Raw genomic sequence first — 17850 nt, 5'->3', positions numbered from 1 at the left:
ACTGCTCTTGACTTAACATTCGTGATACTCTTGTGTGCACTTGTGTTACATGTGCTTTGTGGCCCATTTGTGTTTTTTAATACTGTGCTTCCACTGTCATCTGCCCCAGCACACGGTCTGTGGAATCAGAGTGTCATCTGTGGCCTGCAGTGGGTACTCCTGGGGAGCCAAGCAGTGCTTCATACACAGCAGGAACTTATTTACTGCTTTGTTCATTGTTGGTAATTGCATGGATAATTATCTTTTTAAGGCATTATCACAGAGTTCAACAAAGATATATTAGATGATAATGATAATCATTATTACATTCCAGAATAGAGCATCCCTGAAGTTGCTGGACCCATAGAATCTCTTTTGCTCCTTAAATGACTCTGCCCAGTTCAAGATCTATGCAACTTAAGAAATGTAAAAGGCCAGCAGTAGGCAATGGTTAGCATCTCTGCTGTTCATCTGAATTGCTATGACCCCTATAATTTGCTACTCCTTCTTCTCATGAAACTCCTGACTCAGTTGCTCAGCTGCCCACAATTGCGTTGGATCCTCTCCCCATTCTTTTACATTCTCCGATTTTTACCCCGATACTTTCTCCCAGATGTGGTCTATCGACTAGTCTCCAGGAAGAAGCTAACTTGACCAATCACACACCCACAGGGGAGAAGGATCCGAGCAAGACTAAGTGGGCGCTGGGATCTGGGTACCCTAGAATCTGCTGTTCCAGTGTGAACAAGGCTAGGAGACAACTAGTTCACGAGGAGTCCAGACTCCTCTCCAGCAGGAGTTAAACAGCATGTGTTTATTGATGGCCCACAAGTGCCCTTTGGCTGGGAGAGGAAAAGTACAGAGTAGGGAAGAGATCCATTTCCACTTTCTATCCTAAATTTCAGAAAAGAAATTTAGATTGCCTTTAAGTAATAGCACAGATCTATATTAAATTCATACCTTAAACACAGTGGGGCAGTTGAAGAATCAGGCTCCATGCAATGTTACCTGTTGGGGTCTCTGACCAGGCCCTCTTCCAATTCCCCCTTTCCTGAGCTCAGCCAGACTTTCAGCCTGCTCCCCACAGTCTTGTGGAAGGGTCTGGCTTGAAGGCTCAGGGGAGCCCAGCAAGGTGCCTGGTTCCTAACTGCTCAGCTGCCTGAGTCCTCCCTCCAGCATTTGCCATGGGGAGCATCAGGACTCAGAACTTAAACGACACTGTTTCTAATAGTGAGGAATGTGTAAAGAAGCCAAAATAGATGTCTAATAATGTGTTTGTATAAATCAAACATCATTCTGTAGGCAAAGTTGCTTCCACTGCCCGATTATTAGGATGGCATGGACTCTGGGTGATTTTTCCACTCAGCGATGGGCTTGATTTGCATTATCTACTCTTGCTCCTGCCCACATCCCTTTGTGACCAGATGGCTAGAGGTAAAGTTTAATATGTAGTGGGGAAGTTTTTCCTCTGTATTTGAGTATAGCCCAGGCCTGGCCTCCTTGGAGAACTTGCCAGTGCCTTAGGGCTATTTAGTATACCTTCACAGAGGGACCTCTTTCTTCTCCTCTGAGCCCCCACTATCTTTCCTTCCTTTTTGGAGGATGAGTCTGGGCAAAGAAGGGTCTAGAAATGTGGTCATCATTGATTAGGGAGCAGTGAAGATGCGTCACCAGGGGAAAACCAGGGAAACAGAATCTTAATGTGATAGTAACACCACATTTACATAGCACTTGGAGATGACCAGCACTTGGACATGCTGTGTCGTCTTTTGGAAACTACCCAACATCTCTATCTGTTCTTGTCTGGTCTGTGAGTTGAGATGTTACTTAACAGCCTTGCTTTTAAAGCAGCTGTTAGAAATCATTTTCAAATAAATAAATTTATATTTTAAAAAAATAAAAGTAATGTTAAAAAAAAATCATTTTCAAAACAAATATAGACCACGCACAAACTCTTATATCGTCTCCAGACTAGGAACCACTCTGCAGAGACTCATGTGGTATCATCCATTGTGCTGATTCCCAAAGAAGAAGTTGGGCTTTAAGAGGGGTGAGAACAGCTATGGCAACTAGGAATATATGCAGAAGTTCTCCAGCTCCCTACGACTCAGTCGAGCAGGGTTCTCAGCTTTGGAAGTTCTTTTTCCAACCTGCAGAAGAAAAGAAGAACTTCAGACTCTCCCACTAAAAGATCCTTATAACAGCCCTGTGGGCTATGAATTATTATCCCCGTTCATCATTCATAACAGAAGGAAGCTCAGTTTGGGAAGGGAAATAACTCAAGGTCAACAACTAGTGAGAAGTAAGGGGCTTGAATCCAGTTCTTCTGGCTCCATTTCTAGTGCTGTTAACCACACCATGCTTCTTCTTGACCCACTTTGCCTTGGCCCACTCAGTGTCCTCTACAAACCTTGACTGTCCAGTTGGCTTTAATGTGGGGCTGCAGCTCAAGTGCCAGAAATTCCAGCAGGCACCCATCCACACTCTCCCTTGTGACCCATGGCAACATCTTTATCAGGCCACAGGTGGAAGCTCAGGTGTTATATGAGGCTGATGAGCAGGGTGCTCTCCATGCCTTCAATTCTCTGGGTATAAATAGGAAGTATAATTACACTACCTCATAGCATTCTGTGAAGATTAAATGAGATAGTGCACATGAAGTCACTGGCAGGCTACCATTCATATGTATATACAATAAACTTCCAATAAACACTGAGTGCCTACTTTCCATTCCCTAAAAGGCTTGATGAGAATAAATCCAGCCACCAGGCTCGATGGTCACCATTGTGCAGTGTCCATCCTAGCAGCAGCTGAAGATTATATGTGTCCTGGAGTGATGCCCAATTACTTGCTAACTTGGGGAAATTGTTTACATTCATTTATCCTCCCTTCTCTGCCCCCCACTTACCAACACACACATATCCATGGAAAGGAAAGAGGTCTAGTGTCTGGCCCACAGCCAGGAAACCAGTATGGGAACAGCCCTAGTTTAAAACTCAGTCTTGGGGAGTTCCCTGGTGGTCCAGTGGCTAAGACTCCACACTCCCAATGCAGCAGGCTGGAGTTTGAATCTTGGTCAGGGAACTAGATCCCACACGCCACAACTAAGAGTTCATATGTTGCAACTAAAGATATCGCATGCAGCAGCGAAGATTGAAGATCCCACATGCCATAAATAAGACCTGGAGCGGCCAAATAAATAAATAAATATTGGGGAAAGATACAATCTCCCCAAAAGGAGTCAAATCCCCAAAATATGATAAGATCTTGGGTTAGACCATAGCTCTTCTTGAACCTCCACTTCCTCATCTCTAAAATGAAGATTCACATTAGAAGATCCCTGAAATCCCTCCAACTCTGAGATGCTATGGATGACTTTTCTCACATGTGACTTCAGAGCTATGCTGTGAGCACTAAACCCATTCAGAAAGAATTCCAGAATCTTACCTCTTCGTAGATAGTTTTATTGAAGGACGGGCTGTGGTTCTCCTTCTTGGATCCAGTCTGGAATTTCAGAGGGGAAAGAGTGCTTAACTTCAAGTTAAGAAATGTCTTACTTTTAACTGGTCTGAGGTCCCAAAGGAGACTCAGAACCCAGAAAGTGCCTGAGGTTTTCTCACCCAGAAGTGTCTAGAATTTTCTACCCTGAGAGTAAACAATGGTGTTCATGGTTTCCAAAGAAGGCACAATACACAGTTGCCTATGACATGATATTTCTAAACCAAAGTCAAAGTTTAGTAGCCCACACTCACATACCCCTGAAATCCACACATACACATATTCCCAGCACCCACAAAGACACACACCCTTCAGATAAATCTAATTCAAATACTGCCTCAAACTGTGTATCTTTTCAACACATAACATACATATACACGGTTAGCGTAAACAATTTTGCCACACACTTAAGTACCAGTCCTAGCACATACCCTGAACACGGTGAAACACTGGAGACATGGGAACTCAGAAGCTTTCTCAGTAGTATACAGAGCTTTCAAAACCTAATACCAAAGCATATGATCATGGTGTCTGTGACTATATGTTCATAAACTACAGTGTATAATTTAAGTATGGGCTTCCCTCATGGTTCAGCAGTGAAGAACCCGCCTGCCAATGTAGGAGATGAGGATTTGATCCCTGGATTGGGAAGATCCCCTGGAGAAGGAAATGGCAACCCACTCCGGTATTCTTGCCTGATAAATCCCATGGACAGATGAGCCTGGTGGGCTGCAGTTCATGGGGTCACAAAAGATGCAGACATGATTTAACAACAAAACAACAACAACATAATTTAAATATAAATATCTCTCATGGAATCTGGGCTTCCCAGGTGGCACTAGTGGTAGAGAACCTGCCTCCCAATACAGGAGACATTAGAGATGCAGGTTCAATCCCTGGGTTGAGAAGATCCCTTGAAGGAGGGCACGGCAACCCACTCCAGTATTCTTGCCTGGAGAATCCCATGGTCAGAGGACCCAATAGTCCATAGGTTCGCAGAGTCAGACAGGCCTGAAACAACTTAGTACACATGCATGGTAGAATCCAAGTTGACTTAATGACTTATTAGAAGGGGAGTGAATGAAAAATCTAAAAATCTTCCCAAACCTCTCCTCCTCTTGACACAAACACAGGATCCTTGACCCATATGAGCGCAACACTTCCACAGTTTGGCAGATTCCCAACTTCCAGACTACAGTGGCAAGGTTTTGGCTTCATACTGTGACTCCAGCCTTGGAATTAACATTCTGCCCACCCCCTCTCTTCCAAGGTAGAAATATGACCAGGGGCATTAAGATGTCCTACTTTGTGGTCCCAGGCACAGGTAACAGCCATGAGCTCAGCTTGGAGCAGGTTCCAAGGGGATTGTGATGGGTTACCTCAGTCTAGAGACCACTGCCAGCAGGTGACTGGCCAGAACCTTTGTTTGATTCTCTAAGAGTCAACACTGTATCCCTCTTAGTCCAGTCTACTCCTCCAGCTGTAGATTGTATGCCCGTGCCTTGGAAACCTCTTCAGGATCTCTCACCATGGCCTCAGCTGGTCCAGTGAGGACTCTGTGGGCCTTCTGCACAAAGCACCTCCTTTCTGTCTTTGATGGTCCACTGCCCCTCACAGAAACTCACAGAGAATCCAACTCTCCTCCTAATCTCAGAACTGTTCTTTTTCTCCAAACAGAACCAGAAAGGCATTTCTAGTTGATCCATTAACACTTAAACAGTCATTTCACACAAGCTACTCAGATATACACAGTGGAAGACAACTCACTTAGAAGTACACCCATGCAGATGCACAACACACCCTCTGCAAACACATACCTGCATATGCATGGACAAAATACATATCTGTATAAACAGCAGCCCATAGAGAAGACTTACCTTCCAGGAAGCCTGTACTAATGAATACAGTGTATTTGCATTATCTTGTGACGTGGAAGCAGAAGGCTAAAGAGAACAGAAACAAAGCCATTTCAGAAGCATCTATCCAGCACAATCCTAGGGAGATGGGCATCTATCTCTTCCATTCCTCACCCTCAATCTTCCCCAGATGGAAGCTCAAGATGTTAGTGAAAAGAACCCTAGACTAGTCGGGAGGTCAGACAACCTCAATGCTAGTCCTGCTTTGTCATTAAAGATAGCTGTTAGTTGCTGAGTGCTTATTCTGTATATGCATCCTCCCCTAACCCTTATAACACTCCTACAAAATAAGAATGATCATAATTTGCCCCATTCTACAGATGATACTCCGAAAGGGTAAATAGCCCAAGTCAGACAGTGTGCTCACAATAGAAGCAGGATTTATTTATTTTTTTCATTTATTTTTATTAGTTGGAGGCTAATTACTTTACAATATTGTAGTGGGTTTTGTCATACATTGACATGAATCAGCCATGGATTTACAAGTATTCCCCATCCCGATCCCCCCTCCCACCTCCCTCTCCACATGATCCCTCTGGGTCTTCCCAGTGCACCAGGCCCAAGCACTTGTCTCATGCATCCAACCAGGGCTGGTGATCTGTTTCACTATAGATAATATACATGTTTCAATGCTGTAGAAGCAGGATTTAAATCTCAGACTTTCAAGATTCTCTCTCCAGCACCTCAATAGCTCCCTCTGACATCATGCCTTCCCTCTCTGGATCTGAACCAGGTGTTGTCAAAGGCAGGTAACCACCCTCTTTTTGCTCAGAGGAGAAATCTCATTCTCACCAGCATCTCAGTCTGAGAGGAGCTCTTCCCTTGCATTTATTTAAATTCCTCTTGTTATAATTCAGAGTGGCTGAAGCCAGAAATTGTCCTTACATCTCTCTTTGACACACTCTGACCCACTATCAGCAAATCACATCATCTTAAGGGGAACAAGAGAAAGCAACACCCAGCTTGGGAATTTCAGAGTGGCTCTGAGTGGTTGGGTGCCTCCCTCCTTCCTTTCATCTTTCACTTCCACTTCTCTCCTCTCTTCCTCTCCCTGCATTGCCTCTCCTTGTCCTCTTCCCCTTCCTTTTCTTCTCTTCCTTCTTTTCTTGATCTTCCTCTGAAGCTTATCACCATTCCCTAAGAGTTTCCTTTGCCCTGCAGCCTAGCCACAAAGCTAAAGAGTTTGTTGCCTAAAGTTTTAGCTTTAAAAAAAAAAGTCATTTCTATCAGAAATTTTCATCACTGGCCACCAGGAGACAGCATTTCTTTTGGAAAAAATGCCCCAACCTGGGTTATCAATAGTCATTTTAGCAGTCAATATTAGAGGTTGCTTCTCTAGTCTATGAACGAAGTCTTACAACCCCAAAATGTTAAAGATGAAGTAGGCAGAGGTAGAGAGAAAACTTGAAAATCATTTGGCTCAGGTTTGTCACAGCAGAGCTATGTGGCCTTGAACACATTTAGTTAAACTCTGAGTCTGTTTCCTCATCTACAAAATGAGTTTTCTATTAGACCTATTTCATGAGGTTGTTTTATGAGATTCAATAAGAAAATGGCATGTTAAGTGCTTAGTAAATGTTATTATTAAGTCATAATTAGATAAAAGAACAGCACAGATGCATTCTCTCCTGAAAACAGGTATAGTTAAGGGCGAGAATAAAAAGTACAAAGTCCCCAAGTACAGGGGGCATCAGGAAGAGAAAACAGAAGTTGAGTCCCCTGACAAGATTCCTCCTCCCACTGGACCACCGTTGCTACCAAGCATGGAAGAGAAAAGGATGTCTGTGTCAGACTTTCCAGCCCTGTTCAGCTGTCAAGACATTCCAGAACCGCACTCATCTATACAAACACTGTAATGCAACAGAGGCCAAGCTGTCTTCCAGACTCCAGGAGCACCAAGGCCTTACTTTGCCACTCAAGGGTGTGAGTTTCTAGGGGGGCATTAGGAACCCCCATGGACCGGCATGGAGTGGATTCTAGAAACCAGAGCAGTACCTGGGACTGGATCGTGGAGTAGATGGTTTTCCCTTCTTCTCCAGGGGGTTTCTGCTCCTGCACAAAAGATAGTAAAGGGACATATGGTGACATGAGCAGACAGCCGTGTCTGTCTGGACATGAATTGACTGGGGAGAAACAGGATAAGTAAAGGGGCTCCGGGGAGCGTGGGAAGGAGGTGGTCCTCGCACATCTCAGGATGGGGACAGATACTCACCATGCAGCAGTATCAGGAGTGAGAAACCATGCAGTGTTTCCACCATGACTGCAGGAGTCACCATGCAGTGTCAGGAGTGAGAAACCACCCAGTTGTGAAAGAATTGCATCAAGTGACCCTGCCCAAGGGAGTTTCCTGTAACTTGCTTTACTTTGGTAGCTTAGAAACTTGCCTTTGCGGACTTTCTGATTAAATTTGCAATGTAATTATTGGCAATGGGCTGAGCTTTGGGTGGGGCTCTAATCTGAGCCTTACCTATTAAGAAGGGGCTTCCCTGGGGGCTCAGACAATAAAGAATCTGCCTACAATGCAGGAGACCTGGGTTCAATCCCTGGGTCGCGAAGATCCCCTAGAGAAGAAAACAGCAACCCACTCCAAAGGACACAAATTTGGGGACCCTAATTGTTCCAAATCCCCCTCTCTAGACCCAGCTTTGGTGGCCAGCTTGCCCTTGGCCTCAATCCAGCCCCCTGTGCAGCTGTGGTGCTGAGTGGAGCCCTGGCCAAGGCCCAGGGCAGGGAGCACACTCCCTTCCGGCTTCCCTCTTCAGTCCTGCCCCACAGGAGATTGGGGCTTGTGGCATTTCATGATGCCCTGAGTACATACTGCCAGGTTTGGCTCTGAGGGGGAGTCCATGGAGCCCATTACAGTCCATGAGACAAGGAACAAGCTGAACTCCCCAGAAGCAGGAAGGTGCTGAGAGAAGTAGAGAAACATCAGCCATCCTCGGAGGCTAGATTCATGGGCATCTGGCAAGAAACAGAAGTTTATGCTTTTCTCTTCTGCCCAGACCTGACTGAAGTATCTCCAGAAAGGTCAAAGCCAGGACCACATGAAGCTTGCGATATAAGCCTTCAAGCAGAACCTTGAGGGCACTAGGGACGGGCCATGGAGAGATGGGGCCACAGAAGGAGGAAGACCTGAGTCAGAAGCAGAGTAACAGACTTCAATCCCCAACAGGTCTCTTTCACTCTAAATAGTTTCTTTCCCCTGTGTTCTCCTTTTACCTGATTTAAAGTCATCTTTATTCTGCTGGGGAGGAAAGGCTATTTTTACCGAGCATTTGGGCATCAGTGACTGTTGGAAGATGCACTTGCTCCCAGGAACTTGTACCAGCATCCAGTAGTGATGGGAGAAACAAAGTCTCCTGCCATTTTTCATGCCCCATTACTCCAAGGAAAGAGGCCAGGGGAGCTGCTCTAGTTCCAAATGCCCTAATTCCAAAGCCTAGACCTTCAGGAAGCTGCTTCTCCATTCTGTGAGGCCTCACAGGGCCTCACACTGGTCACCAAGAGCAGTCCCACTGCTGTGACTTCCTCCTGAAGGGAAGCATCAGGAATGGGAGTGGGAAGAGGCCCTTCCTCCCTACACCCGTCACCCTTCCCTCCTGGCATTTCAGCTGGGCGCTGCCTTTCCCCAAGGCCTGTCCCCACACTCTGCCCTTCTCAGGGGCAATGCAGTCCCCTGCGGTTTCCTCCTCTCTGACACCCCTGGACTACAGGCGGAGTTGGCCACAGCCTGCAGATACTGACTGGCCTGAGAGGTTCCCAGAGGAACTAACCTTTGCCCTAACGTGATTACTCTCTAGCACCTCAGCCAGACTCAGGCATCTTCTTCCAAAAATACCATGAGCATAGATCACGGAGCCAGCTATGAAACTGCTGTGTTTTGGCTAGTCAGGCTGGCATCCTTCCCAGCCAGGGCAATGATTAAGGGACCCACAAAAGTAAACTCGGATTTGCAAGGACCTGAGAATTTGTGGTCAGACACAAAACGCAAGCAGGTTGGACTCTCCCTGGAGCTTAGCCTGGCTGGTGAGACCAAGCAGAAATGAGGATACCAGGGCACCATCCCTTCCCAGCAGGTACAATTCTGCACCGATTCCCTTCTGCTTCCTTTGTCTTCTCTGCCCACTTATTTTCCTCTTCTCCCCCATGGCCAGAGCCAAGAAGCTAATGGAGAAAAGATATATGGGGAGGACTGAGGACAATTGTCTGGTCCTCACTCTCCCCCTGCCCAGATTGGCCATCCTCCAAAGAATATCTCTCAGACTAGCTGAGAAAAATCCCAACCCCTAGCATGTCGTACTTGATTCCTCCTGGTTCGCATGTTGTTGACATCTTCATAGATTGTCAGAACTTCTGGGGTTGTCCCTGTTAGAGGAGGGAAGCAAAGAAAGGAGCTGCAGAGATCTCCAGAGGATGTTCCATCCAGGCTTCCACTTCTGGCAGTCCCACCTCCATCCCATATGAATTAGACCTTGAGGAAAGTTCTAGAAAGGAGGCAGGTTACTGCTCTTCCCAGGATACCTGAAAAGCACAGTGGCAGCAACCTCGCCTGACATACCTGTTCTATCAGGCCAGGCAGACTGCAGGCAAATTTGCACGTTGGGGAACAGGCTGTAAGCATCCAGCAGCAACCCCAGAGGGCAAGAACAGAAAGAGGACCAGCGGCCACTGCCATCCATCTGCCAACCATACACACACACATACACCACTCTACGCCCCCAAGGAAAGTATGTACTGGGTGCCCAGGCACATGCCACTGGGGATGTCAAATCGGGCGACCTCTCTAGGGACTTGCACTTACGTGACTGCTTCCTCTTCCTCCGCACACAGAGGTAGATGAGGGTGCCCAGGAACAGTGCCACGAGGAGAATCATGACGCTCACCAAGATGAACAGGAAAGTGGCGTCTGAGAGGTATAGAAGACATGAGCCTTGAGTGCAAAGCCCTCTCTCCTCTCCCTTCCCATCTGTCTGCTGCAGAATCTGTTTCAGAACCATACTGCCCTCTCAGGTGGCTGGTCTCCGCCCACCCTGTGAATTCACCATCAAAGTCATCCCCTTGCTCATTTGGGAGACCTCCCTTGAGTGATGCTAAGATCATGGGTATTAGTATCTCACAGACCTGGCTCCATTCTAATTCTATAGACTCTGTGCTCTTGGATAATGTCCTTTAGCTCTCTGAGCCTGTTTCCTCACTTAGATAAAGGAGATAATGTTATCTACACATGGAGGTTAATTATGACTTTAATGTATGTAAAACATCTGGCACAGCAAATGTTACATCCATTCATGCTTTTGTTTTTAACTCAACAAACATTTGTTGGACACCTACTATGTGCCAGGCAAGTCTTCCACTTCACCTTCTGTTATTCCTGCCTTCACTGCTCTTCTTCATTCAAACTTTAACATTTGTGTCACAAATGTAGCCTGATACATAACCGAACCAACATGAGGAGAAGGGAAATGAATTCATGTTCTGGGTGCCAGTTGACTAGGCTCTTTACAAACATTACCTTAATCTTAGCAGCACTCCTGTGAGATACTTATTATTATCACCCCTAGTTTACTCAAAAGAAAAACTGAGCTTCAGAGATGTAATGAATCAGCTTGAGATCAGAGAGCTAGTGGATGATGAAGCCATGGCTAGCATGAACAAATCTCCAGTGTCCTTGTCAGTCCACATTCCTTCAGCGTGTTTCTTTTTTGCTCACAAGTGTTTAGTTTGCTGCTGTATTTGGTTAGAAGTTCCTCGAGGATAGGGACAGAAGGTTTTTTCCTGTATCCGCTATGCTGATACCTATGCTGATGGCACATTAAGTCTTTGTTTATATAATGAAAAGTGGTACAAACTTAACTCAGGAAAAAAAGAAAAAAAAAACTTAACTCAGGATAACTCTTAGAATGAGCATAAGCAAAAAAAAAGAAAAAAACAAGAACTCTTCTAAGTACCCCCAAGACGATCCTGATGACCACATGACCCAGAGTACAGTGTACAGCATAGTTACCTCTTGGGAAACTATATGGCTTGTGGGAGTTATCCCTCAGGAGGAGGAAGGAGGTCTTCATCAGTCTCTCAGAAAAAGAATGTAATGATCAGCACCCACGTCAGGGCAGTGACTCATCAAACTAAGCATTCCCTATACGAAGGAGAAACTCACATCTCCCAGAAGGAAGTTCTTTATGGGGATAAAATTCTTCCCCAACCAAGACAGCCCTGGTTTTACAGGGACTGTATGCCTAGAGGCCACAGCTTACCTGGGGAAGGGCTGCAAAGCTCTGTGGGAGTCAGTCAGGGGATTTGCAATGAGCCTGGCTGTGGGCTCCACACCTTCAGCCCCTCTTACAGCCCACAGTGCTCCACTTACCTTGGTGGTCACTCTGGCAGCCCTGCGTTAGTTGGAGGCTGTGGTTTGCCCAACTGACTGGATTGCTGACATTGCAGGTATATAAGTGCAAACCACTGACATCAACCTTATCCACCAGTTCCGTGAGGTTCCCAGGTGTCTGTATCAGCTCAGTCCCTCTATACCAAGCATAGCTCACGTCACCACCTCTGGCGACTGAGCAGGACAGAGTCACTTGACAAAAGTCCCCATCCAGGACCTTCTGCTTCTCCACCAGGTGGGGCCTCTCAACACGATCTAGAAGCAGAGATTCTGATCAGAAAGATGCTAGAAATACAAGCCCTGCAAGGGTTAGAGGGGCAAGATGAGCTGTCCTGAGGACTCACCAAATATAGAAACCTGGAAATCATATGTCCAAAGCTTCCCAGAGTGACTGGTGACCTCCAGAGTGTAGAGGCCACTGTCCTGTGGCTGAGCTGCCTTGATGAGAAGAGTGAAGTCTTTGCTTATAAAGTTTAATCTTTGGTTGAAATGATGTAAAGTCAGATTCAAAGTTCCCCTTACTTCGGTCCAGCCAGAATCATTCTTCCAAGACCATGTGAAATAATTACTTGACTCTGAGAATGAGGGCATCTTCCATCTAACAGAGTATATATTTCTTTGTAAGCCGGGGTTGTGTAACCAGACAGGCTCTCCTGAGATTCCAACCACATGATGAGCAGAACCTAGGAATTACAGAAAAGATAACCCATGCTGGAGCTGGAAGGAAGGGTATCAAGCCTGAGCAATGTGGGTTGTTGGATGTGACCTCCCTTAAACCAAGAGGATGGAAATGCATATGAAGAGGCCAGAGTCTAAGAAAACTTGAAAGTCTATCTCCCTTATCTGTCTCCCCTACCCCATGCTCTGTGCCCTCATCTGGAGAGCCCACAAATCAGTAATAACAGTGAAAATCTCTTGAGTACTTATTATGGTACAGGAAGATCTTAAACACTTTACATATTTTTACTTTTTCACTCTACAATGACTCGAAAAAGGTATTATCCCCATTTTAGAGATGAGGAAACTGAGTTAGAAAGAACTTGAAAGTAATTGGACCAAGTTACACAGAGAAAGATGAATCTAAAATCCAGTCAATGTGGCTTTAGAGGACAAATCCTTAACCAGTATGTTTTAAATATCATATATGAAGTCACTCTTTCCCTGTAGTGCTGAGGTAAGCAACGTGGCCAGCAGTGACTACTGGAAATTCTTTTTATCTTTTAATTTTTAGTTAATTGGAGGATAATTGCTTTACAATACTGTGTTGGTTTCTGCCATGTATCAACATGTATCAGTCACAGGTACACATCTATGACCCTTCCTCATGAACCTCCTTCCCATCTCCCATCCCGTCTCACCTCTCTACGTTGTTACGGAGCACCCGATTTGAGATCCTTGTGTCACACAGCAAATTCCCACACTCTATTTTATGTATGGTAACATATATGTTTTAATGTTACTCCTTCAATTCATCTCCCTCTCCTTCCCCCACTGTGTCTGCAAGTCTATTCTCTATGTCTGCATCTCCATTAATGCTCTGCAAATAGGTTCATCAGTTTCATCTTTCTAGATTTCATATACATGTGTTAATATGTGTTTTTCTCTTTCTGACCTACTTAACTCTGTATAATAGGCTTTAGGTTCATTAGCATTGACTCAGATGTGTTCTTTTTTATGGCTGAGTAATATTCCATTGTATATGTGCACCACAACTTCTTTACCCATTTATCTGTTGATGGATATCTAGGTTGCTCCCATGTCCTAGCTACTGTAAATAGTGCTGCAGTGAATATGTGTACATGTGTCTTTTTCAATTATGGTTTCATATGACCAGACCCAGTAAGGTTAACTCCCCAAGCTGAACTCATGGCTCCCTCATCTGTCCTCCCATAGAACTAGAATTAGATTCATAATCCTTTCTTATAGCACTTGAAGTGTTCATTTTAGAACTGTGATCATTATTCATTAAGGTTTGCCAGTTTTTTAGTTACCAGAAATTATCCACAGGATTGTTCCATAGAAAACAAATCAAGAGAGAAAAATAAAACTATACTACCAAAGCATATCCCAGTACGTCCCTCCCAAAGGACAAAGAAGGGGGCTAATGACCATGGGAGTGTGACATAGAGCTGCTTGTCATTGCCTATGCTAGAGCACCCCACTGCAATCAATGTAAACAAGTGGAAATTCCTGTGGCCATTTTTGTAGGGGAAGCTATATAGCATGGCCCAGTGGATGCAGGGACAGGTGGATGCCTGTCTGAGTGGGTTGAAAAGGGTCAGGGAGAATCTGGAGGAGAGAACAGAAAATGGAGATAGTTATACAAACATTTTTTCAAATGGAGAACATTGAGAATAGAGCAATGGACAGAGATTTCTAGATGTCCACAGGCATTATAAATATTCACTCCTAACCATGCATTCACACTGGCATTTTCTCAAGAGACTAAGTAAATAATTAAAGGACTTGTAATTACTATTTGGTGAATATAATATGTTTCTCTGATTTGACACTGCTAAAGGTAAAACACATGGAGTTCCTATTCATATTCCTATGACTTGAACTGGCTCTGCTCATTACCAGACCAAAAGCAGACACTACGCTATACATCTCTGTGACTTTGTCTCTTGAGATCATGGCACTATCTAAAGATCTTGAGAACAAAGGTGAACAATAAAACAATTACTAAACCTACAAAAAGGACATGCACTGTACTCACCAATTATGTAGCCTTTACTGAGTCCCTACTGTACCCAGGGCCCTAAAAAGCCAGAGCCTCTTCATGAATAAGATGATTCTTGATGCCAGAGAATTTATGATCTGGAAATAGAACATGCTTTCATTCTGCAGCATACACTCAACATTGAGATAAATAATCATCTAAGCAATTCCAATTCCAATAATGGAAGACAAGGTTAAGACATGCAGTCAATGCTTCCACTGAAAATAGCTAGAAAAATAGGCAAAGTATAAAATAGGTTGTTAACAGCATCAGAGAACTAATAAAGTCATATAAAGTTATAGGTCCAAGATCTATAAGAAGGAAATTCAGAGACGTGAGACCAGCATTATTGACTCCTGCTCCTTAGAGGCATCTCCTGAGTCCATAAAAAGCAGCTGAAAAGCTGAGAAGCTTAAAAAAAGAAAAAAGAAAAGCTGAGAAGCTGAGCAGAGTTTACAGTAAACTCAAGGATCTAAAAGAACATGGAGTTCAGGAACATTTTGATAGGAAGTGGGTACACCTAAAATTCATCATATTTGGGGTTGGTACCACAAAGAGATACATGGTAAGAGTAAGGGTGAATAAGAAATAGGCCAGCTCTTATAGAGATTGAATCCCAATTTTGAATAATCTCAACCCTGGATTGGATTAACATTATAAAAAATCTCCAGTATTTTTAATCTAGCTGCCTATATTAGAGACAAATATAAATTATCCCTGTAGGAAAATAACAAAGCCAGCACATTAAATATTTCTAAAATTTTTCATACAACAATGTCCAAAATGAAATTAAAAATAAACAGACATAAGAAGAAGAAACATGCCCATAAACCAAGAGAACTAGGCCCAAGGGACATTTAGATAATAATGTTATCAATCATAAGCTTTAAAGTAATTTTGTTTAACATGTTTAAGGAAATAAAATATGCTTGAGAATTATAGCAAAGAACATGTGTGATAGAAAGCAAAAGTGGCCATGCTGTCTGCAGTGTGACTTTGTAGCTCCTTCCATCTTCAAGAGAGAGAGTTCACTTTCCCATCTCTTGTAACCAGACTGGCCTTCTGAAGAGAATGCAGCAAAAATTAGGTTCTGTTACTTCTAAGCCTAGATCTGCAGAGGCACTGCACATGCCCTTTGGAATGTGCCTTTATATGTTCTCTTGAAACCTGTCTAGCTGATGTGTAAACAAGACTCAGATAGCCTTCTGGAGGGTGAGAGCTCACATGGGGCAAGCTAAGGCCATCTTAGATCAGCCATCGCCAGCCAATCTGGCAGCTGACCATGTTTGCATAAATGGTGCAAGCTGAAATGAAAAGAATAACTCAGTTGACCCCTGCCCAAATTGCCAACTAGTGGAATCATTGACTAAATAAGTGGTGGTTGTTTTAAACTACTAAGATTGGAGGTGCTTCATTGTGCAGCAATAATTACCTGAAAAAATGAAATTTTTTAGGTTCTGTTAGTTCTAAGCCTAGATCTGAGAGCCAAATGAAGATGAGCCAACTCATTAGAAAAGACCCTGATGCTAGGAAATATTGAAGACAGGAGGAGAAGGGGACGACAGAGGACAAGATGGTTGGATGGCATCACTGATTCAATGGACATGAGTTTGAGCAAGCTCTGGGAGATGGTGAAGGACAGGGAAGCCTGGCATGCTGCTGTCCATGGGGTTACAAAGAGTTGGACATGACTGAGTGACTGAACAATGGCAAAAATGAAAATTGTAGAAATAAAACATAAAGTAACTGGAAAATTAACTCAATTGAGAACTTTTCTGATTACAACAGTATGAAACTGTTTGAAACTGTTGAAACAGTATGAAAACTGTTTCTTTTTTCACAGAAAGAAAAATGAGAAAAGAACAAACATATGGAGACTAAACAATGTGCTCCTAAAAAGCCAATGAGTCAGCAATGAAATAAAAAAAGAAATCAGAAAAGGTCTGTAGATAAATGAAAATGAAAACACAGTCTTAGACTATGTTTTATAACATAGATTATAACAAAGTTTATAACCTCATGAGATTACCTTATGAGTTATCAAAGACAATGATATCATAACCTTATCAGTTAACAAACATAACCATATGAGATGCAGCAAAAGTAGTTCTAAGAGGGAAGTTCATAGCAATATAGGTCCACCTCAAAAAATAAGAAAAATCTCAAACAAGCTACCTGTAGCCTAAAAGAATTAGAAAAAGAAGAACAAACAAAACCCAAAGTCAGCATAAGGAAGAAAATAATGAAGATCAGGGAGAAAATAAAGATCAAAAAACAATAGAAAAGATCAATAAGTCCAAGAGTTAATTTTCTGAAAGGTGAACAAAATCAACAAACCTCTAGCCAGCCTCACCAAGAGAAAAGAGAGAGGACCCAAATAAACAAAATAAGAAATGTAAGAGTTGACATTTTAACCACTGAAAACACACACACACACACAAAACATTTTTTAAAAACTGAGAATACAATGAATAGTTATATGCAAGCAAGTTGGACAACCTGGAAGAAATTAGCAAGTTTCTAGAAACATATAGCCAGTTAAAACTGAGTCAAGAAGAAACAGACCATTTAAACAGACTGATCACTACAAGTGAAATAGAATCTGTAATTTAACAAAACTCCCTGCAAACAAACATCCAAGACTGGACAGCTTTACTAAGGAATTCTACCAAACATACCAGAAAGAACTTATACCTATCCTTTTCAAACTATTCCAAAAAATTTAAGAGGAGGAAACACTCCCAAATTTATTCTACAAAGCCACTATAATCCTGATACCAAAACCAGACAAAGACACAACAAAAGAAAATTACAGGCCAATATCTTTACTGAATATAGATGCAAAAATCCTTAATAAAATATTAGCAAACTGAGTCCAACATTATATAAAAAGGGATCATACACTATGACCAAGTTGCTTTCATTCCAGGGTCACAAGGATGGTTCAACATACATAAATCAATCAATGTGATATACCACATTCATACGAGGAAAGATAAGACATGATTATCTCAAAAGACACAGGAAATGCATTATACAAAATTCAATATCCATCTACGATATTTAAAAAAAAAAAAAAAAAAAACCTTACCAAACTGGTTATAGAGGGAACATATCTCAGCATAATAAAAGTCATTTATGACAAAGCCATAGTCCACATAATATTCAATGGTGAAAAGCTGACAGTCTTCCTGCTAAAATCTGAAATAAGAAAGAATTCCAACTTTCCCCACTTCTATTATATAGTATGGGAAGTCCTAGACACAGAAATCCAACAAGAAAAAGAAATAAAAGGTATCCAAATTGGAAAGAAAAATGTAAAATTGTTAGCAGATGACAAAATACTATAT

General features: G+C 43.0%; 1 protein-coding gene across 3 annotated transcripts in view; it reads right to left on the bottom strand.

The window, feature by feature from the left end:
* Positions 1–755: 755 nt before the first annotated feature.
* Positions 756–17850, bottom strand: part of CD244 (CD244 molecule) — a 37293-nt gene continuing 20198 nt past the window's right edge. For all 3 annotated transcript variants that reach the window (XM_043451561.1, XM_043451566.1, XM_043451573.1), the window contains exons 2-9: positions 12123–12461; positions 11758–12033; positions 10195–10299; positions 9694–9758; positions 7389–7445; positions 5355–5420; positions 3427–3483; positions 756–2129 (exon numbers count right to left, since the gene is read on the bottom strand). In XM_043451561.1, coding sequence (XP_043307496.1) covers positions 2049–2129; positions 3427–3483; positions 5355–5420; positions 7389–7445; positions 9694–9758; positions 10195–10299; positions 11758–12033; positions 12123–12461 — 1046 coding nt within the window. In that variant the 3' untranslated portion in view covers positions 756–2048. The remainder of the gene's footprint in view (positions 2130–3426; positions 3484–5354; positions 5421–7388; positions 7446–9693; positions 9759–10194; positions 10300–11757; positions 12034–12122; positions 12462–17850) is intronic.

Source organism: Cervus canadensis, chromosome 2 (genome assembly GCF_019320065.1).
Source record: "Cervus canadensis isolate Bull #8, Minnesota chromosome 2, ASM1932006v1, whole genome shotgun sequence".
Classification (NCBI taxonomy): domain Eukaryota; kingdom Metazoa; phylum Chordata; class Mammalia; order Artiodactyla; family Cervidae; genus Cervus; species Cervus canadensis.
The sequence above is the reverse complement of the archived record's forward strand: the minus strand, read 5'-3'. Positions and strand labels throughout refer to the sequence as shown.